Source organism: Urocampus carinirostris, chromosome 11 (assembly GCF_059441175.1).
Source record: "Urocampus carinirostris isolate Australia breed hairy pipefish chromosome 11, RoL_Ucar_1.0, whole genome shotgun sequence".
Lineage (NCBI taxonomy): Eukaryota > Metazoa > Chordata > Actinopteri > Syngnathiformes > Syngnathidae > Urocampus > Urocampus carinirostris.
The window spans coordinates 19,545,346-19,572,113 of record NC_142359.1 but is presented as its reverse complement, the minus strand read 5'-3'; the positions used below and the strand labels follow the sequence as shown (position 1 = coordinate 19,572,113).

Here is a 26,768-nt window from a genome sequence, read left to right as displayed (position 1 = left end):
ATTTTATATAGCGCTTTTCAAGTCAATGACTTCCCAAAGCGCTTAACAATGTGCTCCACATAAATAACTTAATCAGAAGAAAGAAAATGAGTTAAAAGAAATTAACGAATATGGATAGGCTTGGGCTATGATGTAGTGAAGCACGTTGTTTGACCCTTGCCGATTGCCGTTGACGCGTGTGACGCATGCGCACTCTTATTGTTGATTTGCCGTTTGAAAACTCCATGGCTTTGCAGCATGGCCGCATCTCACTGCATCTTGCGTCGAACACTGGCGCAGTCCATAATTGGCACGAAACAGGTTCTTTCTTAATTAATGTCTTGTCGTAATTAAAATAAATACAACTGAATAAAATAAAATTCACGGGACATGAATAGCGACACCTAACGTGACTTGAAAAACATTCATGACACTTAGCAGGTGTCGATGGTCGCTTGAACCTAGGTGGTGTTACTAGCAAAGACACCTCATTTCCATTTTTTTACGATTTAAACATACTTAGACTTGTATATGTGTAATGATGAGATATAATACACCTACTGTACTTGCTTATTCCATAAGGGAATGAGGCATCTTTTTAGGCGGGCTATTTATTGACACCCTTCCGAACTAATCAACAATTCCTCTATAAGGAATAAGCGCACTTTTAATCAACAGTCTTCTAAATAAAATCATACCACATTAACGGGCGTTTAGGACAATATCTAACCTCTGTTATAGACAAGTAAAGACCCCTTTCAGATTTTGTAAACAATTGTGACGTAGCCAGGCTGCGCGCGCAATGTTGAGACGGAACTGCGGACTTCATATCAGTTTATACCAGCCAATTGACAGAAAATGTGGTGGGTCCTTATAGTAAGTTCTCAAACAAGCTCAAAGTTTGTGCAAGGAGCAAGATAGCGACTTCATTTTAAACAACAACAACAAAAATAGATCTTTTAATCTGCGTTACATGTAGATTGAGCCATTTTGTGGAGCTTCTGTGTGTGACTTTTTCGCCTCGTATACAACGTGGGTCCAAATCTGGTAAGAAACAAGCAAAATACATTTTTATGCTAGCAAGTTAAATGGACGATAAAGGTGGCTCAGATGACCAGTTCATATTTACAGTATCTTAGTTTTCACGTAAGTTAAACTTTTGAAGCATTGACTTTCCTTGGCTTGCACTCTGTATCGTTATATATCATATACATTGTAAGTGTTGATCGGAATGATCAATAATAACAACATAAAAAAATATTCTTAAATGTCTATTTTATTAAATACTTATTAATTAAATGTTATAATTATTGTTATTATCATAAAAGGTCTATTGGCTAACACCCATAGTAACAAACCTACAGCGCATACTAGAAGTAGTAGCAAACTTATAATTCCCTTACACTTATCCAACTTACTTACTAAGGCATTCAAGTCAATCTACACCAAATTGCAATGCTAACTTACCACATACAAGATGGGCACTGCAAATGTGGACATGCCTAATTGATGTCCTCAATCTAGTCCCTTGTTCTAAGGACTTGCAGCTACAGGCTCCTACAGTGCTTTTGAAAAGGCCTGTTTCCTCTTGGAATTGCCAAAAAAACTGTGTTCCATGAAATTAAGATTAGTGTACCCGTACACACCATGGTTGGGCAAGCTGTTTATCCATATTGCGACTAATAACGCAACTCAACAGAGAAGTCTTCTCCCACTCCATTTAAACTTATACTGCTGTCCTGCTGTTTTGGGTCAACAATGTGCATGTCTCCTGTGCTGATCCGGTCAAATATGGGATGCTAAGGGGTTTATATTTATTGCATCATTAGTGGAGAGGTCTGCCCTCTAGGCAAACTAATGAGGGTCCAGAGGCAGCAGGGCTATAGTCATTGAGGTTGACCACTGATGACCTCATAGTGGAGGTGTTGAGGCTGGGTTGGATATTACTCAAAACTAATACTGATTATTAAACAATAATTACTAACTAGTGAGTTGTGGCATTCAGGCACATCAGGCGAAACTAGGAGTACAGTTCCAGCGAAACTTTTGTTTGTTTGTCGAAAGATCTGCAAAATGCCTTGCACAATTTTGCCTCACATGTTGTTGATTCTTTGAGTTTTTTATCTATGTAATGTCAAGGTCACAACCTGAGATTGTCGTAGAAGTAAGAAAATAACTTTCTTGAGATTTAGGTTTTTGATTGCCCCTTCCATCGGAGGTGCGCGTTTCCAGGATCGGATCAGGGAGAAATCACGCTCCTCCCATGGCAGAAGGCTCATTCATTGGAAAACACAAGAAGGAAACTACACATCTGATTGGTTTATATGAACACAGGAAATGAATTTGATTGGTTTAGATAGGAATCACAATTTTAAAGGCAGTATATAATGTTGGTCGCTAGATGGCGTGCGAGTATAATAATGAGCAATAGGGATAGTGAAACTTTGTGAGAAGAAAAGCAAGCTTTCGAGCGGCTTGGAATGTGGGAGTCAAAGCCATCTTGATTAACCAGCTGGCAGGTCTCATAGAGGCCTTCAAGTTGTAGCTTTTTAATTAGAGGCACATCCCTTGGTGCCCGAGAATTTATTCTCCTGACGTTGAAGGTGTTTGCGAAATCGGAAAAACCACACACTTATTTAGCACTATAGAAATATAAACGTATAAAGATATAAATGTATAAAAGTAAGAGTATAAAAGTATATATTGGGTATAAGAATATAGAATATTGTATAAAAGGCATATTTAGACCATCATTTCTCTTTCAAAGTTTGAAGGCTAAAATATGGCAATATGTCAAAAAGATCTTGCGGGAGTAATACTTTTGCAAGGCATGGTATCTATTTTTTGAATATATTTTAAAATATTTATTTTTTCCCCCTCTTTAACATTGTGCAAAACTCATAATTTTATGCAACAAAACTTTCCTTAAATAAAGGCAAGCTGGGTTGGGTTTAATGCCGATTGAATAAAATCCTCATTTTCCAAATTTTGCTATAAAATCGAGATTTCATTTTTTGGCCAGATCACCAAAGCCTAGAATAGCATACATCGTAGTAGACATAAGACTGAAATAAAAACTATCCTAAAATAACCAGCCATTGTAATAAACTATAACTCAAGGTTTTAATGAGTCCCAAAATGATGTCTTCAGCGTTCTTTAATAGTCTGCCGGGAGACGCTCTACCTGTTGGACATACTGCGATATACAAGAGACCTGGGCTCCACTGTCTACTTCCCTCACACAATTTTCACTGGTGAGTACGCCACTCAGTATGGGCCCCTCATTTTCGCCTTTGACCCTGAGCCACTTCTTATCTAGGTGACAACCTATACGACGTCACACTGAGCGATGGAGACTGCCGCTTACGAGTCACTCTAGATCCCAAGCTTAACCGACTTGTGGAGAAAAATATTCTGCGCCGGGGGTCAGCCGTGCGGAATGTTAACCTGGTCCCCGCCATGCCGGGCCTGGCGGACCGCACAGAAGACGAAAGGTAGCCTCTTGGTTTTCAAAGATATGAAAGATTTTCTCTCTACTTTAATAAAAAAACAATAACAAAGTTGTCTTAATTGATAGTGGGAGAGGAATTAAGAAGAGGCTATAAAACTGGCCAAACATTCAAATGTAAACCTTCATCCATGCAGTTTCATTTTGGTCAGTGTGGAGATGAGCACATCAGAGGGACACCCAGACTTGAATCAGGATTCACTGCCCTGGAGCGGCTCGTCAGATGTGTCAAGTGAGTGAGCTAAGCCAGGGATTTTAAAATCCTTTTAGCAAAGGGGACATATGGCGGAAAGACCACTCTCACTCGGGCTGGACTGGTAAATTAATGGTATAAATCAGTCGTTGGCAAACACCATGCCATGGGCCACTACCGGGTTGGAGGTATTTTGGTACTGGGTCACGGAGAAAGAAAAATAAGCTCCATTATTTTTTACCTTTGCTGTTTTACTGACACGGCAACATTTCAGACTGACCTTGGACTTGGTTTTTGAGATGGTACCTTTGAATGAAAAATCAATGTAGTTCGCACTGGCGAGTGCAGTTACTTGTCAGGCGGGGCAACTGTCTCTTTGGAAACAAGGATTCCCGCCTGCCAAAAAAAGAGTAAAGGATAAATCCAACGAGACTTTTGCGCTTTTAGCCAATCATAGTGGAGAATGGTCAACTATGTCATGCTGGAAAACTTGGCAACAGAGTTGGAGGATTCATGGATCCCCAAGTCAAAAACTATTAGCATGTCCGCCTCACAGTTCAGAGGTCCCTGGTTCGAATCATACTACTGGCCTCCTATTCCGGAGTTTGCAGGTCCTTCCCGTGCCCTAAGGCACCCCTGTTTCCTCCATCACTCCAAAAACATGGCACCGCAGTGACCCTCGTCAGGGTAAGCGGTTCAGAAAATGAAGGGATGTGATTTTGGTGTGATGCTAGGAGGACAACTTAATGTTCAACATTGGATTCATGCTTATTATTATAACCAGGGTTGTGTAGGGTTACTTTAACTGGATTACTTTCAATTACTTTTGGATTACTCCAATACCAAATATGCTAATAAAAGACAAAAGAAACTAAATATGAATACAATTGCTAAATTTTGTGCAGGCTTGGGGAGTAACTGAATACATGGAACGGCAAAAATGATGTTGGCAAGCTGCTTGGATTTATTTTCATTTTGTTTCTGTCGCATTTCATGTTAGTTTTGCTGGAGATCAAAGCCAGGAGATAAAGCTTACCATGTGTTGTGAGCCATAATTTTATTCATATTTAGTTTATTTTGTCTTATTAGCATATTTGGTATTGGAGTCATCCAAAAGTAATGGAAAGTAATCTAGTTAAAGTAACCCTACCCAACCCTGATTATAACCAATGTTGTTATTATTAATACTGTTATTATTGCTATTATTCTTATCTTTATTATTATTTTAAAAGAAGTACATACATGTTTAATTCCTTTGGTCGGGCCCTCTAAATATTCTCAGATTATGAACCTAAATGTACTGGTATAAAAAGTGTTTCTTAGCTATGGGACAGGGAATCTTTGGGTAGCTTGTGATTTGATGACTATTCATGGGGGTAAGATTTGACTATGAAACAATTATTTATTGACATTTTTTCTCAGACTAAAATTTAATCTCTTCTAGAAATGGTGGCCCTACCACCCAGATGGTGAAGGGATCCGTGAACGTGAAATTCTTAATCACTGCATTTGTAACACAGCAAAACAGCAATTGAATACATTACCACTGCAGTGTATCTAACACAGTGAAATATGTGCAAAGTGCAGAGTCTCACAATCGCACCCAAACACTTATTTAAGTGCAGATGACAACTTCACTGCTTTTTTAATGAAACTGTCTACCTACATTTAAGAATTTCACTGTTAGATATAACATTTACAATTGCAGATTAAATCAGTTAATGGGCCTGAACCAGCCCACTACCTAGCTATTTAGTCATCTGTACTAGAATGCCATTTGCTGACACGTGTGTGCTTCAGGTCCTCTCCTGGCCAATCGAAAGCACTTTCTGCCGCTGTGGAACAACGTGGATTACTTTGGGCCTGCTTGGACAAAAACCGCCCCTTTCCTGGAGGAACAAGAGGAGATGGGTGGGGCCTGTTTAACATATATACATACATATATATATGTATACTGTATACATACAAAACTAGAATTTGGGGCCAAAAACGAAAACCGCTTGGCCGAAAAACTAAAACTCTGATATTCATGTGTTCTTAAATAAATCCCTGCGGCCCCCAAACCCCTGGCTAGGTTTAAGACTTTTTCTCCTCACGTCAATCACATCCCTGTATTTATCACAGGAGGAAAACTCAAGGTTTTTCTGTACTTTACTCAACATTTACGTACTACGTTTCAACTTTTCGACCTACGAATGAAGTCCTCAATTTATATATTATAATTGAACAGCGGTGAAAATTATCCTTTAAAAACGCTTGTGTTCTTTTTCTTTATCATCTGAGTCATTGTCAAGTCACACCAGAATGTTAATCCCCCAGGAACGATGACAAGCGAATGCAATTTGGTCCGTTATTGAGGCAACCTTCACTGACAACAACACAAAAGATGAATTTTTATGTCTGAATTGTAATCTGCCGCAATTCTGTCCTGCATGGTTACCCTTCCGCTGTCGTCTAGAAATATAGGTCTCACGTTTTACGTGACACAGCCTTAATTCAGTGCAGTAGTAAATAAGTGCTTGTCTATCAATAACTGACTCTGGTGGTCGCTATTTTGAATGTTCACGTTATACGAAAAACAGATAAGCTAAGCAACATAAAGGGTAGCTGAAAACAGAGCAGCTGAAAATGATGTTCTGCAGCAGAACGCGTCTACGCCAAATTCCCTATGCAGTTGGCGCTAGGTGTGCACCAGGCTTTAGCATTAGTATACAAATATTACCCAAGGTCCGGCTAGGTGGTACCCAAAATGTGGGAGTGAGACAGAAACCCGGATAAAATGCGTGTATTTTAAACCTTGAGAGCACTTTTGTTTTGACAACAAACTTGGTTGTTCAATTTTGAAAGAATAAGTTAAACACATAGCAGCAAATAATGTCAACGTTTTCCTAAGCAATCAAGCATGTTATGCAAGGTTCCTTTCGCCTTTTTACGGTTTTATTCTTATTTATCGTGCCTTTCAACTTTTTTTCTCACCGGTCTTTCTCATTCTCATTTTTTCACACTCTGACCACAGATCTCTGTTCCACCGTAACCATCCAAGGCCTCTGGCAGGCATTCTTGCGCAAAGAAGCCTGGGTTATGGGTACCGTCCTGCGGCGGCTGATCGTGCGCATCACAGCTATGTCGCACCTGACTTATTACGGGAGAGCAGACAAGAACTGCAACTGCCCATATCAGGTGAGTAAGATAAAATATTCAAAGAACAGCACAGAACCTCTTGTGCAGCTTTTTGCACATGCTTTGGACGCAGGCCATTCTGGAAGTGCACGACTCGACGAGAAGCGGGCCGCTGGTGCTATGGAACAGCCTGTGCGTCGACTGGTACCGTGTTCTCAGGCCCGGCGAAATTATAAGTGTGAGGGGATTTCGCGTCAAGTCCCGTTACCAGTCAGATGATGACGATTTTGGTACTTCTTTCCATCCTTTTATTCCTACTATCTAGATAAACAATTTATTCTAGGCGGGACTCAAAGATTAACCAAAACTGAAAAGTCTCCAACAGGGAAAAAAAAAACACTATGTGCCCACAGAGATTAGTGTGAACAGCCGAAATCCCACCGCTCACATATCTCTGCTCCGGGAGGCGTCTGTGGCGACTAACAGCCTGCCACCTGCGACCACTTACAACTTCTGCAACAGGTATTCCTGTGTTCACAGGCTTGTATTTTTTTCAATTTGCAATGACTGTTTCTGCTGTAAAATAATTGGGTGTTTGGATACTGTGCAAACATAAACAATTGGGTACTATTTTTGGTTATTTGAGGTGGATTTTATTTCCTTCAATTCCTTGAGAGGTCAACCGATACTGAATACCTCGAGTACCTATAATGCATAACATGGAGTCATTACAAACCCCCCGAATTGAATAGAACCACACGATTTCTACTCAATGCAGTTTATATCTATTATTAATAATAATTTTTATTATTGTTGTTATTATTGTTTTTTAATCATTATTATTGTAGTGTTAGTAATAATTAGGGATTACCGAAACGAAGAATGGAAAAACGCTTGTCCCAAAAACTAGAACGAAAACAGAAATAAATAAAAGAAATTTAAAAAATTAAGTTCATAATCAAGAAAGTAAATTCTTAAACATTTTAGGTGTGCGTTACTTGAGCTGTCCTTAAGGAGTTTAACGTAGAATATTTCTCTATTAGGTTTGTGTTAACAAAGCCCAACTATGTTCAAAGAGCCCTATGGTTTATTTTCCACTGCACTTATCTACGCTTATTTTACTTTTAGCAAAACTTATTGGGGCGCAAAACATTAGCTAGGAAGAATGGGGTTCAGGGAGAGTGCAGGAGCCTGCTGTCAGGCTTTTCCCTGCGTTTTCTTTATCTGTATTCTTTCTTGTGGCATGAAAATAATGAAAGTAAAGAAAGGCCTGCTTCAAGTAAAGTCCACGCCAATCCAAACCCCAAGAAATATGAAAAAGGAAGAGTTTAAGCCTTAGAGTATATACATTGATTTTATTTGCTTCTATATTCTTTTTGTAGTGAGGAACTTCAATCTCTCTCTAGCAACGGCGTCTGCGACATTATCGGTCTGCTGACTTACGTGGGGCGCGCCGAGCGGACGAGGAAGGGTGAGGGGCATTGCCATGACGAAAAGATGCAGCTGATCTTCAGTTCAACTCAGATCATGTGCATCCAGGCTCGGAGATGTTAGAGTATCACTGGCTGCAGTTGCAAGACGGTCACAGCAATCGGCCAATATGGATCCAGCTTTTCGCCACCTCTCAGCCGAAGCTTCACCGCGGTCTCCACCCATGTGAGATCAAGTCATGAAAAAAAAACCAAATCAAAACATTATAGGACTGCTAATTAGGCAGAAAGTGTATGTTTTAGAATTAGAATTGTCTGTATTGTCATTGCTTAAACTGAGTGAACTTTGAAATTAGATATGGCACTCGCTGATAAACATGTATTAAAGACTTAAATGTATTTCCAAATTCTTAAACATGCAAAACGTGAGGAAATAGTACATGTATTTTTTTTTTCATAGTACTTCGAAATATTTCATTTCATGATTTTTTTATGCGAGGTTTTGGTAGTGTTTGTGGAGAAAGCCTCGGTGTTGTGTTGCAAGTGGATGTAGTACTGGTACAACAAGGGGCAATCTGCCAAAAATGGGTGAAATAAAACAACACTGGTAAAATTAGCGCTAACGTCAGCCAGGTTAACCGGGAACGAACAACAAAAAGTGGCAATAATTACCGAGACAAATGCAAGCCGGATGGGAATAAACCAAGGAACACGTCAAAATCAGCTCTATTGCCAAGCAAGCTGGCCAAACAACACATGGTGGGCAGCCAGTGTGCGCACACCGTAAGCCGAAACAGAATTGCTAACGAGCTAGTTGAACAAAATTAAACCAACCGCGACACACACAGCGAAAAACGCAAATAGCCACTATCGCGTACCTATAAGGAGGCAAAGGCAAAGATGGAACGCACGCTGTAATGGCTGTGGGTAAACTTACCAATACGCGGCTTTTGGAGGTCAAAGCATGCAACTCGGAAAAAAACAGTCACAAGGCCTCCAGTGATAGTGTCAACCACAGTTCCAATTTTTCAAGCAGAAATGTGCGGTATGCAATCGCTATTCACTACAATTGCTGTCTGTTCCGGAGCTGCTTCACATGTTGTGATAATGGGATTTGCCATTTTGAAATTGGTGTGTTCCTCCAATGACAACACAGCTCTAGAGGATACAAGCCACGTGGGTCTGCTTTGAGACTACATTTCTTGAGACCGCATGCGCGTGGAATAGTTTGCGACATACATCATTTGTACAATTGTGGGGAGGAACACTACACATTCTGTGCCTAGTAGAAAAAAATGTTTGGGAATACCTTTAAAAGAGAAAAATAAGGTAAAAATCATTCAACGATTACCGGCCCGTTGCACTGACTCCTATCATAATGAAGTGCTTTGAGAGACTGGTTAAAGAGCACATCACCTCCAGTCTCCCCTCCTCATTCGACCCCTTTCAGTTTGCCTACCGGACAAACCGCTCCACCAGGGATGCCATCTCCTCTGCGCTTCACCTAAGCCTGACACACCTAGAGGAGAAGAACACCCATGTGCGGATGCTGTTCCTGGACTTCAGTTCAGCATTCAACACCATCATCCCACAACATCTGGTAGACAAAATGAGACTCCTGGGTTTCAACACCCCCCTGCGGAACTGGCTGCTGGACTTCCTCAGTGACAGACCCCAATCAGTGCGGATAGGTCAGCACATCTCAGATGTCATCTACCTCAGCACGGGCTCCCCCCAAGGCTGTGTCCTGAGCCCCTTGCTGTTCACCTTGATGACACACGACTGCGTCCCTAGGTCCGCCACAAACCACATCGTGAAGTATGCTGACGACACAACAGTGGTGGGCCTCATCAGGGACGACAACAACCTGGCCTACAGAGAGGAGGTGGAGCAGTTGGTGGCCTGGTGCAGGGACAACAGCCTGGTCCTGAATGTTGACAAAACTAAAGAGATCATTGTCGACTTTAGGAAAAACCAGCCCAACCATGCCCCACTTTGCATCAACAACAAGGCTGTGGAGGTTGTCAGCAGTATCAAGTTCCTAGGGGTGCACATTACAAACAAACTCACCTGGTCCGTAAACACTGCATCACTAGTTAAGAGGGCACAGCAGCGCCTGTACTTCCTGCGGAGGATGAGGAGAGCCCACCTGCCCCCACCCTCCCTCATCACATTCTACAGGGGCACCATAGAGAGTATCCTGACCAGCTGTATCTCTGTGTGGTGTGGAGGCTGCAGCGCTACCGACTGGGGTAGCGTGAGGAGGGTAACGAGGACAGCAGAGAAAATAATCGGGACTACACTTCCCTCCATTCAGGACATTGGCCAGAAGCGCTGCCTATCCCATGCTAAGAACATTATCGGGGACCCCTCTCACCCCCATCATGGACTGTTCACTCTGCTAGCCTCTGGGAAGAGGTACTGCAGTGTGCGGTGCAGGACCACCAGGTTCCGCAGTAGTCTAGTCCCCCTGGCCATTAGACTGTTAAATGGTCAATCTAACATATAGTTAACCTAAATCTAAACGGCAGCTAATCTGACTTTTTGCACTACTGGCAGTTCTTTATAGATTGCCACTCCTTGCACATTTGCTCTCTGCACTATTGTACTTACAGCGTTATTGTTACAGTGTTACTGTTACTGTTTACCTGACTTGTTAACCTGACTGCCCTATTTTGCACATCTGGTTAGCTACTCCTCTTGCACTATCGGCATTATGGTAAAATACTATACGTAGCCATAATACAATACAACTTTTACTTATATCTGTACATTCGAGGAAACTGTGCGGGTCAGATGTATCGACATTTCGTTCTGTATACACGTGTACTAGAATGACAATAAAGTAGATCTGAATCTGAATCTGAAAAAGTATCTCTGGATAAATATTTAGAAAGTAGTGCTTGGAGACTGGCATAAATTTTAATCGTAATTGTGTGCCTCTGTGTGCAGTGTCCGTCTTTGTGTGCTTTCGTCTGAGAGTTGTTCGGACGGCTGCAGCACCCTTGTACCTGACCAACACACCGTACACGCATTTGCGGCACACAGGTAGAAGCCCTTAAGCTGTCATTCTTTCTGGTGGCATTCCATCAACAGACGCTCTGACCTACAGGTAAACGCCACAGTTTTGACCAGCTGCCTCCTGTGCAGATGTTCTTCCGCTGGTTCCAAAGACAGGATGAGTATCAGCTGTTGGACAAGGCTCTGATTGGCGGTTTGTTGGTGTACCCTCCCCATCCTGTTTCCTTGACTGCGTACATGAGACAGAGGCAAGGTCAGCTGTCTATGCTTGAAAATGAAACTGAGCAAGTCCGCAATGTTACTGTGTTCTTGTTAGTGCATCCTTATATGTTTTTATTGTGTCTGCCTCTCTTGACTCTCAGGGGAGCCTGGTTTCCTTCAGGGGAGTGATCTTTTGAGGGAGATAGATAAACTCTGTTACAGGGAGCGACGCACCTTCTGCATTCAGGCGACTGTTACCATGGTTACATGTTGTCGCTTAGGGAAGGTACACTCAAACAATAATTCTGTCACTTGGTGTAATGTAATAACAAATAGCTGAAAATTAGGAGGAGAGCTGCGTCTTTTGGCAAGATGTGACCTCTTCTCCAGCATCGCCCAGCTTGGCTGCCTCGTCACTTTTGTTGTTGCCTACGTCACCTATCCATCAATCAACGCCTCCGAGTCACAGGTAACAGCACTACCTGCCTTGGTGTTCTCTTTAAAAGGAAGCCCACCCTTTTTTCTTTAAACAATTATATGTTTTAATATGAAACATGCGGGGATCTCACAACACAGTGTTTGTTACTAGGATTTTTGGTTATTTAGTGATATTTTTGGAATGTGGGAGGAAACCCGAGTACCTGGAAAATCCCACGCAGGCGGGAGAAGATGCAGACTTTGCATGGTGGCCGGTATCTGGAATTGAGCCAGGGACCTCAGAACTGTGATTGTTGTGGATTGGCTGTGGGTCGGCGGCCCTGGGGTTGGCAGTGGCCTGTTGTGTGTGGGCATCTGGCTGAAGTCATGGCAGGATGTTGTTGGTTTTTGTGGTTAATGCATTCCCGAGAAATCCCATTGTGCTACGTGAAGTAGCTTATTGTGAATAACTAAAGTAATTTTGTATGTACAGTTTAATTCTTTTCTATTCACTATTCACAGTCTGTTTGTCTGCCGGAGATATTGTAAAGTGAGCTCTAATTAAAGCTTGGATTTAATCCTTTTTTTGGGGGGGGCACGCCAAATAATTTGTTGTCGATTTTGTACAGTAGGGAAAATGCCATCAAGAGGGTCGTTACTTCACACTTGAACGTACTCTATCTAAGTCAGATCACGAGGCTACTCCTGCTACTGGTAACCACGGAAACCAGGACTGTTTTATCTAGGGGGGCAATCCCCTACCTAAAAAAAACGTCCTGGAGAGGGATGGGCACTGCCAGGCTGTACTTGTCCAAAACACACCACAAATAGTGGTGCCCTAAAGACCCAGGTGGTTATGGAATCTGTGAGCCGTGAAAATTCAAACATTGTAAGGCAGGAAGGCTGTATTTTGGAATCTACTGTACCCGAGTACCATGTGAATAAAACATGTGATAAAGAAGAGGTTTGGGTGGACTTTTCCTTAAAACTGGCCTGTTCGTGTTCTTGTGTTTGTGCGCAGAGCAGCAGTCAAAAGGAAGTTGCACCTGCACTCAGACACACCGCAGAAAGGGTGAGAGTTACTTTTACTTTTCAACCATTTGTTACTCTTTCTGATAAAAAGAAACAGAAAATGAAAAACTCGTTTTAAAGGTAATATTAAATCTTTAAATATGCAAAAATGATAAATAGTGCATGTTTTTTGCAGGAAATCTATTTATGTTCAATCAGTATACAGTATTTTAATTATTTTCCGATAGAATGCATTTTGCATTTTTTGTCTTTGTCATCCTGAGCTGTGACATCATCGAAGGAACACCAGCACCCTAGCAAGTCACTATGTTGTTTTTCATCCATCCATCCATCCATTCATTATCTGCACCGCTTATCCTCACTAGGGTCGCGGAATTGCTGGAGCCCATCCCAGCTAGCTGTGGGCAGTGGGGACCCTGAACTGGTTGCCAGCCAGTCGCAGAGAACACAGAAACACTCGCTCATTCACACCTAGGGATATTTTGGACCGGCCAATTAACCTGACATGCATGTTTTTGGAATGTGGGAGGTATAGGAGTAGACCCACGCAAGCACGGGGAGAACATGCAAACTCTGCACAGGGAGGTTTGATCCCATGACCTCAGAACTGTGCCCCGCATGCGCCAACTACTGCGCTGCCGTGCTGCTTCACTTTGTTGTTCTACATGTTAGTTAGTCAAAGAGGTTAAATGTAAGAGCTGGCCTCACATGTTGTGTTATACAGATTTGCCCTTTTGAAGGTGTTGTGTTCCTTCAATGATGTCACAGCTCTACCTCAAACAAGCCAGATGGTTTAACTTTGAGACTAAATTTCTCGAGTACCCTAGCGCCTGGAATATTTTGCAACATACAGTAATCCCTCGGCTATGGCAGTTAATAGGGAGCAGAACCTCTCGCGAAAATTAAAAATCTGCAAAGTTGTGTTGAACCTTTATAAAAGCCCACAAAGAGCAAACTTAACTCGAGATGACGTCATAACCGCTCGGTTCTGCGCTGTTTGGCGGGACTGTCGGACACAGAAGGAAGGTGTGTGGCAGGGTAGGGTGGGTGTTTGTTGTCCCAGACAGAAATCACACTTCCCCCTCACAAATAAAATGTAAAAATTCGGGTTAACTTTGGGCTCGGTCCCTTAAATCAAGTTAATCGCTTGGGCTAGTTCGGGCTTTTATACCTGCAGGCCCGAGCTTACCTTTAATCAGAACACGATGCACAATCCGTAGATCAATGACAATAACGACAATTCAATTCAAAATTCGTGAATCGGTAAACTAGCGATAACCAAAGTGCCAATTAGCAAGGGGTTTCTGTATTTGCATAATTATGGTAAGGAACACTACACATCCTGTGCCTGAAATATGATCATGTTTAGGAATGACTATAAATGAAACCCTCGAATTGGCTCAAATGATGACCATGTGCCTTTTTTTTTTCACAGACGCCCTGTCGCAACTGTCCAGCAAGCTTATGAAAACAAAACAAGTGCGTGCGCGCTTTCGTCTGTACAAAACAATGCGATATTAATTACATGAAATGTTGTCAATGTCCTGTCCAGCCCTTCTCTTTGAAGCCTCCATGGAGTTCCTCCAAAACCCGGTCGGTGATGTCGATGACGACCAAGACGAGCAGGCCAACTCGTCGTATGCGAGCTGCTTTTCGCCGCCAGATTTCCCGCATGTTGCCACGGAGACGTTAGTGATGCGCTATGACTTTGCAAACAGGAAAAAACAGGCACTTGCGGTAACATTGGAAGGAACCCTGAGCAGTGAAGCCGTCTTCACATGTGACCACTACTACACACTTCAGCTCAGAGGTTGGTGACGGCTGAGAGCGATCTGTCCGTTCTCTTTTCTTCTTTCGCTCCTTCTTTTTTTTTCTTTAAACTTTAGACGTTTCTTTCTCTATTCAAATGAATTGTCTTTATTGTCATTGACAACAACATAGTGAAGCATTGTATACTAGTTCAATGAAATAAAAGTGCATTGCAACAGTAGTGAAATAAAAAGTCCAATAACATTATCTGCAACAAAAAAATAGCAAATAAGTGGAGAGATATATATTTTCACAGTTTGTGTGCTTGTTTAGCGTTGTAATGGGCCCTGGGGAAAAAATGTTCTCTGAGCCAATTATCCTTTGTATTAAGAGACTTCCCACCTGGGCCACTACGTCTTTGACCTGTTTCCCTCTGGTAGTTACTACATGTCCCTTTAAACAAGAACAAACAGGCTCAGAGAAAGCGTCTTCCACAGGTCCATCACCACCCTAAAGAGAGCGCAAAACTGAAAAAATATCTTGCGACCCTTTTCGTTGCTACTTGAAGTTATTGCTCTTAACTGTGAAAATATGTACCTTGTATTTTGGCGTTTTTGTTGCTTCTAAGTCGTATTGCACTTCTTTTCAATGTACTGTTACAATGCACTACTCCTTTTTGTTCATAAACATTGCACTGTTATTATAACTTAGGCCAATCTCTATGCACTTCATTGTACAAATACTTTTTCGCAAAATGTCACGACCAGAACTGAATCAGGACCCAAATGCGTAGCGTTAACCACAAGTTTATCGATAAAAAGAGGAATGACAGCGCCCGCGATCCGGTGCCCACTGGACGCGGGAAGCAAGCCGCTCACGCAATCGGAGCGTGATCCGAATACAGAAGTGGATCTTCCGTAGCGGGAGATGGCGGTGTCAAGGACGGAAAAACAGGTCGACAGGAGAGCAAAAACTTAGTCGGGATCAAAAACTGGTCGTAAGCCGGGAAGGAAGAGCAGACGTGGTGGGGATCTAAGACAGGTCGTAGCCGGAGGCGAACGGGGAGATCCGGAATGGACAGGTGAAAAAATGGGTGCAAAAACGGGACAGGTGGGAGTCAGGGTCAAAAATGCCTGCCTTGTAACAACAGAGGTTCGCTGACGGACTGACAACCGGGGAGTGACAGGCTTACAAAAGGACTTGAAGCCTGCAGCGGGCACAGGTGATCCAAATTGTGAATCATGACACAAAACTGTTAAAACATTTCTTTTTACTTTTTCTTATTGATTGCTGCTAAATGTTATCGCACCAAACTTTGAAAATATATTCTTAATGATTTTCTTTTTTTACTGCTGTTAAATGTTATTGCACTTTTTTCATTGTACTATTGTTACGATGAACTACTCTTTTTCGTTCATAAACATTTTATATATTATATATTATAACTTTGGCCAGTCTCTAAGCAATTCATTGTAAATATTTTATTGCAACGTTGATATCAATGACAGTAAAGTCCATTCATTTATCACCCCTGCTATAGGGTAGCAGGTGAAAGAGGTGGTAGCCCGGATGAGAAGAGTCTTTTATAATGTTGATAGCTGTGGTGGTGTAACGCAAGCCGGCAATGACCTCTAGACTGGGTAGAGAATGGCCAATGATTTTCTAGGCTGCGTTACTCTTCATATGTTGCAACCTACCTTCATTGCTGCTGTACATTACTTTTTTCCCTCGTTTCTTTGATAATTTTGTCCTTTTCTGTCTTTTTTATTTCCTTCTTTTTTGTCAAAATGTATTCTTTTTTATTTAATTTATTTAACATTTAACTTGATGTTTCTTCCTGTTTGATCCTTTTAATTTATTTCCTATTGTTTTTTTTTCCATTTTTGTGTAGGATGTTGCTTCTCACATTTGTTGTTTTTACACATTTCCTATCCTTGTTTCCTTTTCCTTCTCCATGCTGTCTTGTCTTGCATTAATCTTCCTGTCTACATTCCCTTTTCCCATTTTTTTCATTTTTTCCTTACTTCCATCTGTTTTTCAAATTTTCTTAGACTGCCTTTCTTATTTTCCGCTTTCCTTCAACTCATTCCATTCTTCACTTTTTCTATTTTCTGTACAAGCCCCTACGGCTGTGACGTCTGGAAACATTTATGACGCGGTTCGAAAGACATGAGACCATGTTTTTGCCAAAATGATTCATATAATACATAAAAGAAGTAAATCAGGATGTTTCTAAGTACTTTATTCAACATTTCCAATGTCTTTGCAGTATTTGAACTTTTTCACCAACTTATCAATTCTTCTATTTACAAATTGAACAACAGCGGAAGTTATTTATCAAAAACGCTACGCTTCTCTTTCCATATCATCAGCGTTAATGTGAGGTTGTTAAAGTTTCTGGTAATCCTTTAGGAACAATAACAAGGAAATGCAATTTGGTCCATAATTGTGACAACCTTTTCCGTGTTACAATATGGCACTGTTCTCCACAGTATTTTTTTTGCGTTTTCTTCAGGAGCATTAGTAAATATATTCTTGTTTTTGTAATGACCTTTTTGAATCATCACTTAAGCCGAAAACATGTGATGTAAACAATTTAGAGCGGAACTAAAAAAGACACAGCTTCGGAGGTGCGAGGGAACGGCGACCATAAAATTCCAAAAGTGTCAACGCCAAATTCTCCGTGCGTTTTGTCAGGTGTGCGCTGGGCTTAAAATGTAACATATGGACATGAATTAGTTCATTTTTACAACTGTTTAACCCTGCGGCTTAAAATCTGATGATGTTTGATCCCAAAAAATAGTGAATTTTGTTCTTAAGTTTGAGCATGCAGCTTTAAATCAGGGGTGCTTTGTAGTCCAGAATTTATGGCATAGCTCTTTGACTTTTTTCCCCCGTAATTCATCTTTTCATCTCTTATCTGTTTACCTGCATTTAATGTGGTCAATGTTCACCGACATTTAATGTGTGACGGTGATCTCCACAGCTGTGTCGGACGGCAGCTGCATCTCTGCCGTCTTTCTACCGCAGCACTCCTCTTGCTCCCTCTTACCACACTCCCATTGCCACGACAACACCTGGCCCTCCATCTTGTCACATGGAGCCTTTTCGTCTCACACTCCCGAGCCTTCGCCAGGTGCGTACAGTCAAAAGAGTTATGAATTTAACTGCTTTACTACAGTGTTTGCAAAAGTATTGGGCCTCCAAGGCCTTTTAGACATTATGTCATATTTTAGGCTTTAAACTTAAAGTTAAAATAAATATTTAACAACATGTGGGACACAAATGTGAAAAGAAACCAAATTTATTCAACATTTTATATTGTGCTTACAGATAAAACAGATAAAAGTAGCCGTTGCGGTTAATATAGAACACCTTTGGGTAAATACTTTGTACCACCTCCCTTTGCTGCGATCACAGCCACAACTCTTTTAGGGTGTGCTTTTATAAGTTTTGCACATTTTGAAACACAAATATTTGGCCATTCTTCCTTATAAAACAGATCAAGTAGTGATCGTTAATACACAATATTTTTCAGATTTTTCCACAAATGCTTTTTGAGATTGAGGTCTGAACTTTAGCGTGAACTTTTTAACAACTTTATTTTGGTAGTTTTAAATCATTCCACCTTAGGTAGGAGAACCTGCCTCTTATTCTCAGGGCTCCTGTAGGCTCCCAACAGATTTTCTGCTCATATCGCTGGTAACACTCCTCCCATCTTCCCATCACCTTAAACATCTTCCCAGTCCCTACTGAGGAGAAGCAACCCCAGAGCATGATGCTGTCACCACCATGTTAGACAGTGGAAATGGTGTTTTCAGGGTGATGTGCAGTGTTATTTTCACGCCTAATGCACAGATTGTCCCTCCTTAGCCGGCAATGCCTGCAGGTCATCCAATGTGATCTTGGGCCTTTTGGTGTCTTCTCTGAACAGGTATCTCCTTGTCTGGGCGGAAAGTTTAGATGGATAGCCAGGTCTGGGTAGGTTTTCGCTGATTTATGCTCTCTCCATTTTGATATAGTTGCTCGCACAGTGCTCTGAATAAAATTTGTGAAATTAGTCATTGAGGTTGACCTTGGATCATTCAGAAGTCATCAGGGAACTTCTGGAGACAGTTGAGCTGAGAGAACGGGGAGGTTGTAATATTTTTGCAACTACTTTTTAGTTTTTTCGTTGCAAATATATTATAGAATGTTGAAATAATTTGGTTACACTTCAGGATTGTTTCTCACATGTTCATGAAAAAATACTTTCGCTAGGCACTGTAGCTGAGGACGCTTCCTCTCTTGATCCACCAGGTGACCTCATCGCAATGGCACCGCTGCTGAGCAATCAAAGGCTTGCCTGCTTGCTGGATATCTGCAATCTGGGTGGAGACTTAAATGAGGTGGTCATCAGCCGGGCCTTTTTGATGCCGTGAGGACTCCTATGGTTGTTTCCCTGCTCATTTGATTGATGGCCAGCATGTCAGCACCCCAGTTGACAAGATTTAGTGTTTGTTTGTAAAATTGCACTTCTATTTATGTTTACTGTTCAACCGTCGCACAAATATTTCTATGATACTGAATATGTTGCACTTTATTGTTTTGTAATTAAAGTGTTTTATACAGGCGTTTGTTTGATGGACTTTTTTACAGTCAGGCATGCATCTGGCAGAGGAACGGCAGCCTAGTGGAGCAGTGCAGGTCATTTAGGCGACCGTCTGTGTGCACGTGAGCACAGTCTTCATCTCCGGGCCCAAGGCCATGATGGATCCAGCTGTCAGGCTGCCCGGGCCGCCAGTGCCTGAACCAAACAAACCGGCCCCCCACTGATAAATTTTCGTAGAGATAATGATACCATTATGCAGTGATGGAGACGTTACTGAAAAACAGTCATCAGTTGCTAGTTACTTCCTTTGAAAGTAATTCTGTTACCATCACAGATTACCCAAAAGTAGTTACGCAATATTCTAAAATCAACATCTAGTTAAAAATTATCGTATATACTCGCATAGAAGCGGACCTCCTAAAATTGCTTTAAAACGGCCGCATAATAAAATAGAAGAAAATGTACACCCTGTGCAAGGTGTGAAACCTTCATATTACTTGGCTTGTGCAAATTTGAGAGCTTGCAACCAGACACAGCCAAATATCCATTTTGTCTCTGGGCTTAAAACCAAAGATTTCCTTCTCCATTCTTGGGTACCGTCCAAAACGTTTTCTTTTCATCACCAGGCATGATGTATTGCAAAAATAGTTTTACAAAAGAAAGTACTAAAATTTTCCACACGTATACTGTAAATTCTATGCACACAATTGCCCCATTAATTTTGTAGTTTCTGTATAAGCCACACCCTCTTCCCAGGCGTCGTCTACCATTCAATACTGGTAACAGACAACCAAACAATGTGCATATAAAGTGACCCCCTGATTTCATTATTTTAAAGTTGTAAATGCAGTGTGGATACAAGTATGTACAGTAGGGAGAATATCTCCATTGGGAAGAATTTAGTGTCATCATACTCTGCTTGAGACGGCGCCACAGTAATTGTATTTAATTGCACTTTATAGGTAAATTTGAACACGCCTACCCTTCTTCAACATTCCTCTTGGATTAAGGGTTGTATGTGACAACGTAATAGAAAGAGAAACTGTTAGCGAAATTGCTGTAATTCGTACTCTGCTTTTAATAAGTAGCCGAGTAACGCACCGTGTTGTAACAACAGTTGAGTTCCATGATACGTTACAGAACTCATTCTCAGGAACGCATTATTTTGTAACGCATTAGTCCGAACACTGCCAGTAGATTAATAAGAATGAGTGTGGATGCGGCCTACCTGCGGTTCATGACATACGGTGTCTGGTTGACCCACTCCCACGACCCTGTTCGCTCGTCGCTCAGGCCCACCCAAAAGAAGTGACCGGGTGCATTGCGGCGTAGAAAGTCCCAATCTTCATCCGTCAGGATGATGGCCAAGTGCGACTCGTGTCCGTTGCACCAGTCGCGCGCATCATGCCAGGACATCAGCGACTTACTAAACTGGTAACAGCTGGAGCCCGCCCTTTCCCAGAACAGGGGACAGCAGTGGCTGCCTTGCGATGTTGAGCCTTAAAGGTATTCCAAATTCTTAAACATGCAAAATTTCAGGAAACAGTACATGGTTTGTCCATAAAGTATATATACATTAAATGGGTATATTACAATTATTTTCCGGGATTTTGCATTTTGAAGACAGCATGTCTCATCTTTGACTTCTGAGCTGTGAGCCATAGCCAGCCAGTCGCCATATTGTTTTACGTGTTAATCGGTTGGAGAGGTTACGAGTGTTTTGAAGGTATTAAAAAAAAACAAAATATGTATTCGTTATTTAGGCACAGAACATGCAGTGTTACTCCCAACAATTATGCAGGTATGTTGCAAAATATTCCACGCAATAGGTGACTCGAGGAATTTTGTCTCAAATTTTACAGATCTGGCTCGTCATTGAAAGAACGCATCCCTTTCAACATGGCGAATCCCATTACCACAATATGAAAAGGCAGCTCTGAAACAGACGGCGATTGTAGTGAACAGCCATTGCATACCGCTCATTTCTGCTTGGAAATTTTTGAATTTTGCTTACCCTGTCGCTTGGGGCCTTGTGATTGTTTGGTTGAGTTGTGTGCTTCAATCTCCAAAAGCTGTGTGCAGCAAGTTTACCTGCCGTGGTTACAGCGTGCATGCTCCCATCTAGGGAGGCAACTGTGCCTTTTCGTTTGTTTTTTGCCGCATGTGCCGTGGTTGGTATAATTTTGACTGGATAGCTCCCTGTTAGCGTCAGTGCTGCCAAAGGCTTTTGGTTTTGTTTGCACCTACTTAATCCCCGTATGCAACCGGCAACACCTTAGCATTCTCCACAAAATCTACCAAAACTTGGGTTCACCTTTGGATTAATTAACATGCAAACCAATATGGTGACTGGCTCGCCAGCTCAGAAAGTCACAGACGAGACAGGCTTTCTTCAGAATGCATTATCCCGGAAAATAATTGGAATAGACCAATGAAACATAAACTTTATGCAAAAAACCATGTACTATTTTCTCACATTTTGCATTTTTAGAATTTGAGAATACATTTAAGCAGGGTTTTGGTAGTTTTTGTCAAAAATGCTCAGGCATTGTGCCGCAGAAAAATGCAGTCATGGTAACACAAAGGGCGACCAGCCAAAAAGATATAACTGGCAAAAGAATAACACGGAGAGCATGGGCTAACCGGAACTGATCAATAAAAAGACGCTCGCAGCCTCGGCGGAAAAACGCAAGCTGGACGACCCAAAAATACAGAGTGAGCAGCCAGGCTATTTAATACAAGACGGAAAAGCGGCAACAGCTACAGTGATAAACGCGATGCTGGCTGGGAATAAAGCACAACAAAATCAATGCTAACGCCATGTTAGCTGGCCAATCAACACATGGTGGGCAGCCAACTAGCGCCATCACTGGAGCAAACAAAACAGGAAAGCCCTCGGCAGCCCTGAAGCTAGCGGGACGAAATTATACTAACCTCGACACACAAACGAAAAACTACAATCGCCTACCTAAAAGAAAGAAAAGGCAAATAAGAAAGGCATGCTGTAACAGCGGCACGTAATCTTACTCCACACTTTTGAAGTCAAAGAAAGCAACTCTGATGAAACCGTCGCAAGGTCCTCTCCAACGGAGTAAGCAAAGTTCTAACTCCTCCGAGCAGAAATGAGCGATATGCAATCGCTGTTTACTACAATCGCCGTCTGTTCCAGAGCTTTCTCACATGCTTTGTTAATGGGATTTTCCATGTTGAAAATGTTTTGTTTTCAATGTCAAAGATCTAAAGGAAACAAGGCAGATGGCCACCCCTGCACATGGAATATTTTGCAACATAATTCCATTGTTGTAGGTAGGAACAATACACGTTCTGTGCCAAATGAAAAAAAAAAATCAGTTTCGGAATACCTTGAAAAACTCGTGCCTTCAGACGTCCACTCAAGTGTGTGTGTGTGTTACGTGCATGGAGTTTACCGTTGTTGATGATGCGTTCAAGTGAGCACTGTAGAGTGGCCACCTTCCTGCTGATGCTGTCCAGAGTGGCTAGCTGCTTCAAGGCCTCAGAAGCTGGAAGGAAATTCAAACGCAGCGATTGTTGCATGGTCTGTTACACTATAGAATGATAATAAATACAAATATTGGCCCCACAACAACACAACCTTTCTGGTTCTTAAGCTTTTTATCCCAAACTTTTGGCGTGACTCACTTGAATGCAACTCTTCTTTGTTGCTTGCCACAGCAAACTTGAGGCGCTCCAAATCCTTGGCAGCGTCTGTGAGATTTAAAAGGTACATCGTGTAATATTTGACCAGCAGATGGAACTGTATTGTCTAATGCGAACGAAAACCAGTGCCAAAGGTACACAGCGTAGCAGCAAGATGACAGACAAACATGGCGGCGACTACTAAGTATGGATTCAAGGAAATTTAAATGAAATATAAATTTCTGATCTATACATTTTTCTCCGTGGCACAGTGAATGAGTGGTTAGCGCGTGGTCATGGGAGTTTGCATGTTCTCTGAGTGCTTGTGTGGGTTTCCTTCCAGGGACTCCTGCGACCCTACTGAGGACAAGTGGCGCAGATAATGGTTAGATGGATGAATATTTATAAAAGTTAACATTTCTATTAAATATTTTTGACTATAATTCAAATCAATGTTTTCACCCATGGGAGGCACTAAATATAACACACTGTCCCCTTTACAGGTGTGATAGACCAATTGGATTTGATGTCACACAGCAGGACGAGGTGTGTTACAGCATGATGGCATTGTACAAAATTTAGGAATCTCTCTCTCGCTCTCTCTATCTCTCTGTCTCTCTCTCTCACACTCTTCACTCACTCACTCACTCACTCACTCACTCACTCACATCTACCAAACCATATCTAATGGAAGGTGGCGAGAGTCAAAAACACACTCACATTCATCAAATATGCTTTCCACTTGGCTCTTCCCAACCTGACACCTAACACTAACCCCACAACACAACAAGGGGTGAGTTTCTGTCCCATGCAAGTCATGAATCAATTGTGATTTTAATTGTAGATTATTTTATTTAGACTACATCTAGTTATTTTAAATCAACAGACCAAAATGCTTTTCTTTTTTTACAAGAGTTTTTCCAGCTGAATATAGACTTTTGTTCATTTTTTTATCAGTCTGTTTTTAATCTTGAGTCTAAATGTTTCATTCTTGGGATGCACGATTACTTTTCTTTCCCCCTACCACTTTCCCATAGGAAATTTGTTTTTATTTTATATAACATGAGGCTCTCCTCGAGGGAGCTGACATGATTTTCCAACATCTTGCTGCTTAGGGTACCCCAAAAACGTTTGAAAGGCTGGGCAAAAAACTGATAAGAAAATTGGGATGGTTTGATTCCCACTACTTTGTCTTCTCCCTTGTGCTTTGTAACACTCGTTTTTGGTTGCACTACACAATACAGCAACAGATAGGTGTCCAATATTATACAGTGTCCCTTTAACGGATGAAATTTTTTTGCAAGCATACATATTAAACATTATTGACAGACAGAAAAGAGTGAGGCACAATGCATGGTGTTGAAGCATCGAGAGTAAAAGGTGAACCCCATTATAGCGAGGCCTTACTTTATTGATACCTCTAAAGGCCTTCTCCAACTGCTATCCAACTGGTATCTGTACTCGCTTACTGTATACTGAGAAGTGATCTTTTTTTGTTTGTTTTTTTTCAAGTAAGACTGTGCACAAGTTACTTTCAAGCATTTTCGTTTTTTTCCTTTTTTTTTTCTTTAGAAAACTTGGTCAGATTTTAGTTTCAATTATGTTCTCTTTAATGCATTGTGCAGTCATATGGGACGCCATTGTGGCATAATGGTCAAATAGACAGTTACCTGCAGCCAGCTGCTGAATTCCACTCAGCGATTGGCTCACGTTCGCAACACTTTCCTCTGCCGACCACAAGCGACTTGTCATCTTTGAGTCTGTCACACAAAAGTTTTTTTTTTCTGGTGCCCGGAACACCATTGTCAATGATTGTACAGTGAATACAGGATGTTTCAAAAGTCTTGGACACATTTGAAGTCCCCCAATATCCTTAACTATGAATAGTAGTTAGATAAAAGTTGTGCCATTTTAAACCTAATTACATTGAGTTTTGTAAGGCTATTGATTATTTTTTTCTGTCTCTTCAGACCCATTAATGGTGTTCATTCAACCAGAAAAGGCGTTTTGTGTGCTTGAATTTGCAAAAAACTGAATCATGGACTGTTGTTCAATGTGCATTGGGTAGAAAATTTGGAAAGGAGCCACCAGAGAAGAAGTCAAGTCAAGTCATGTTTATTTGTATAGCCCTTAATCATAAGGAGTCTCAAAGGGCTGTACAGTACCATAAACCCATCGCCAAATGAGCACGGCGTAGCAGCAAGATGCCAGACAAACATGGCTGCAACTACTGAGTATGGATTCTGCTATCTACAGTGATATGGCGTGGTAAATTCATAACATTTGGGTGCCTATGTCCAGCTAAAAGAACGGGACATTCCTCATCTTCTGAAGATGTGATTGAACAAGTTTCAACTGCTTTCCAGCACAGTCCCTATAAATCTATCAGAAGAGCCACTAGTGTCCCATAACTGTTTGGTGTTGCTTAAGAAGACAGCTACACGTGAAAGACAATGATATAGCAGCTCTTTTTGATTTTGCATTGCAGTGCAACAGAAAATGGTAAATGACAGATGGTTTTTAGCAATAAGGCTAGTTTCTACCTAAACGGCAAAGTTAACAGGCATAACACTTGCATATGAGGTACTTGGGACCCAGATGAACTTCTCTAGCATCAGCGAGATTCCCCAAAGGTGACCGTGCTTTCTGCTATGTCGAAGAAAGCTGTCAACAGAGCATTCTTCTTTGAAAATGGAACAGTCAATGGTGAGACGTACCTTAACATGCTGGAAAACTAGTTAATGGATACATTGAGTTAGAAAGCGTCTGGTGACTTCATTTTCCAACAGGATGCGGCACCACTCTACTGGAATCTCAGGGTTGGACAGTTTCTGAACTCAATACTGCAAGACAGATTAATTGGACTGTCGTGGCAGAATGATCACAATCTCATGTCCTCGCTTCTCAGATCTCCGGAGCTCACACCATGCGTTTATTTTTGGTGGGGTTTTGTTCCAGGATTGGTCTATGTACCCCCTATTCGAAGAGGCGTGGATGAGCTGAAGGCACGAATAACAAAGGTTGTTGCAACCATTGACAATGCAATGCTGGAATGCATTTAGCAAGAATTTGACTATTGGTTTCATGTGTCGTCAACAGTGCTCACATTTAACATCTTTGAACATTCCATGTAGAAATTGATGACAAGCTTTCTGAATTCACCAGATGTGTTCACATCCTTTATAGTTTTTGAGATATTCCATGTCAAAATGTGCCCAAGAGTTTTGGAACACCCTGTATAAATTATGTGTTCTCACAGCTGGCTCCCAGTGCAATTGTCAGGATCAAGATAGCTGCTGCTGTCAGAACCGGAAACAGGCGTCGGGAAAGCCTGGACACCCCTGAGCGAGTGCTAAGAGGGGGATCTGGTACAATGATCCAAACACACGCAAAAACACGATTAGAATGAAAACATCCGTAACATAGCATACAAGGCAAAACACATATAACTCACATATATGTAACTCACACACATACACACACATACATACAACAACAAGCAGACAACGCGGACTCACACACACAAATATACTTTTACTCCAGAAGTTGCTGTCTTCTTCGACGTCGTCATGGTATTCTGTCGTCATGGCGATCCGTTTATCTGCTTCGTCTTTGTGATGAAGAGTAGTGGGACGACAGAGAAATCTGCCATCAACTTGAGGTGATTGACCGCCAGGCGAACTTTGAACTAAAGCATTGACTGTGTGCCCAGTGACAGGGTTTCAAAACATATCACACACTTGAAATGTATTCGCATGTGGTTTATTTGAAATGCTTTGGTAAAACATAGAAAAGTGGTACACAAAAGCTCGACCATTACTCCCTCTTCTCCTACATTTGGTTCTTTACTCTGGCAAAGTGTTCACGTCA

The 26,768-nt window shown here is 41.5% G+C and overlaps 2 protein-coding genes across 4 annotated transcripts; one reads left to right on the top strand and one right to left on the bottom strand.

Moving 5' to 3' along the window:
- The first annotated feature begins 184 nt into the window (after window positions 1-184).
- Window positions 185-19,262, top strand: LOC148356688 (RPA-related protein RADX-like). 3 transcript variants are annotated; one of them, XM_088346892.1, is made up of 19 exons: window positions 185-300; window positions 3,131-3,233; window positions 3,299-3,473; window positions 3,625-3,719; window positions 5,481-5,591; window positions 6,697-6,860; window positions 6,934-7,090; window positions 7,214-7,322; window positions 8,183-8,271; window positions 8,340-8,456; window positions 11,183-11,278; window positions 11,343-11,504; window positions 11,614-11,738; window positions 11,800-11,921; window positions 12,891-12,941; window positions 14,337-14,380; window positions 14,454-14,711; window positions 17,637-17,786; window positions 18,950-19,262. In XM_088346892.1, exons 1-19 carry the CDS (start codon window positions 238-240, stop codon window positions 19,069-19,071), a joined length of 2,313 nt encoding a protein of 770 aa, XP_088203018.1. In that variant the 5' UTR covers window positions 185-237; the 3' UTR covers window positions 19,072-19,262. The 3 variants fall into 3 exon arrangements, with proteins under 3 accessions (XP_088203018.1, XP_088203019.1, XP_088203020.1); XM_088346893.1 differs by having other exon boundaries at window positions 219-300; window positions 3,144-3,233; XM_088346894.1 differs by lacking the exons at window positions 185-300; window positions 3,131-3,233 and having other exon boundaries at window positions 3,333-3,473; window positions 3,557-3,719.
- asgr1a (asialoglycoprotein receptor 1a) lies at window positions 19,212-26,570 on the bottom strand. Its single transcript, XM_088346895.1, has 7 exons — window positions 26,431-26,570; window positions 26,156-26,263; window positions 24,569-24,658; window positions 22,902-22,967; window positions 22,670-22,762; window positions 20,470-20,740; window positions 19,212-19,436 (listed from the first exon to the last, which is right to left on the bottom strand). Exons 1-7 carry the CDS (start codon window positions 26,483-26,485, stop codon window positions 19,289-19,291), a joined length of 831 nt encoding a protein of 276 aa, XP_088203021.1. The 5' UTR covers window positions 26,486-26,570; the 3' UTR covers window positions 19,212-19,288.
- Between the last annotated feature and the right edge of the window lie 198 nt (window positions 26,571-26,768).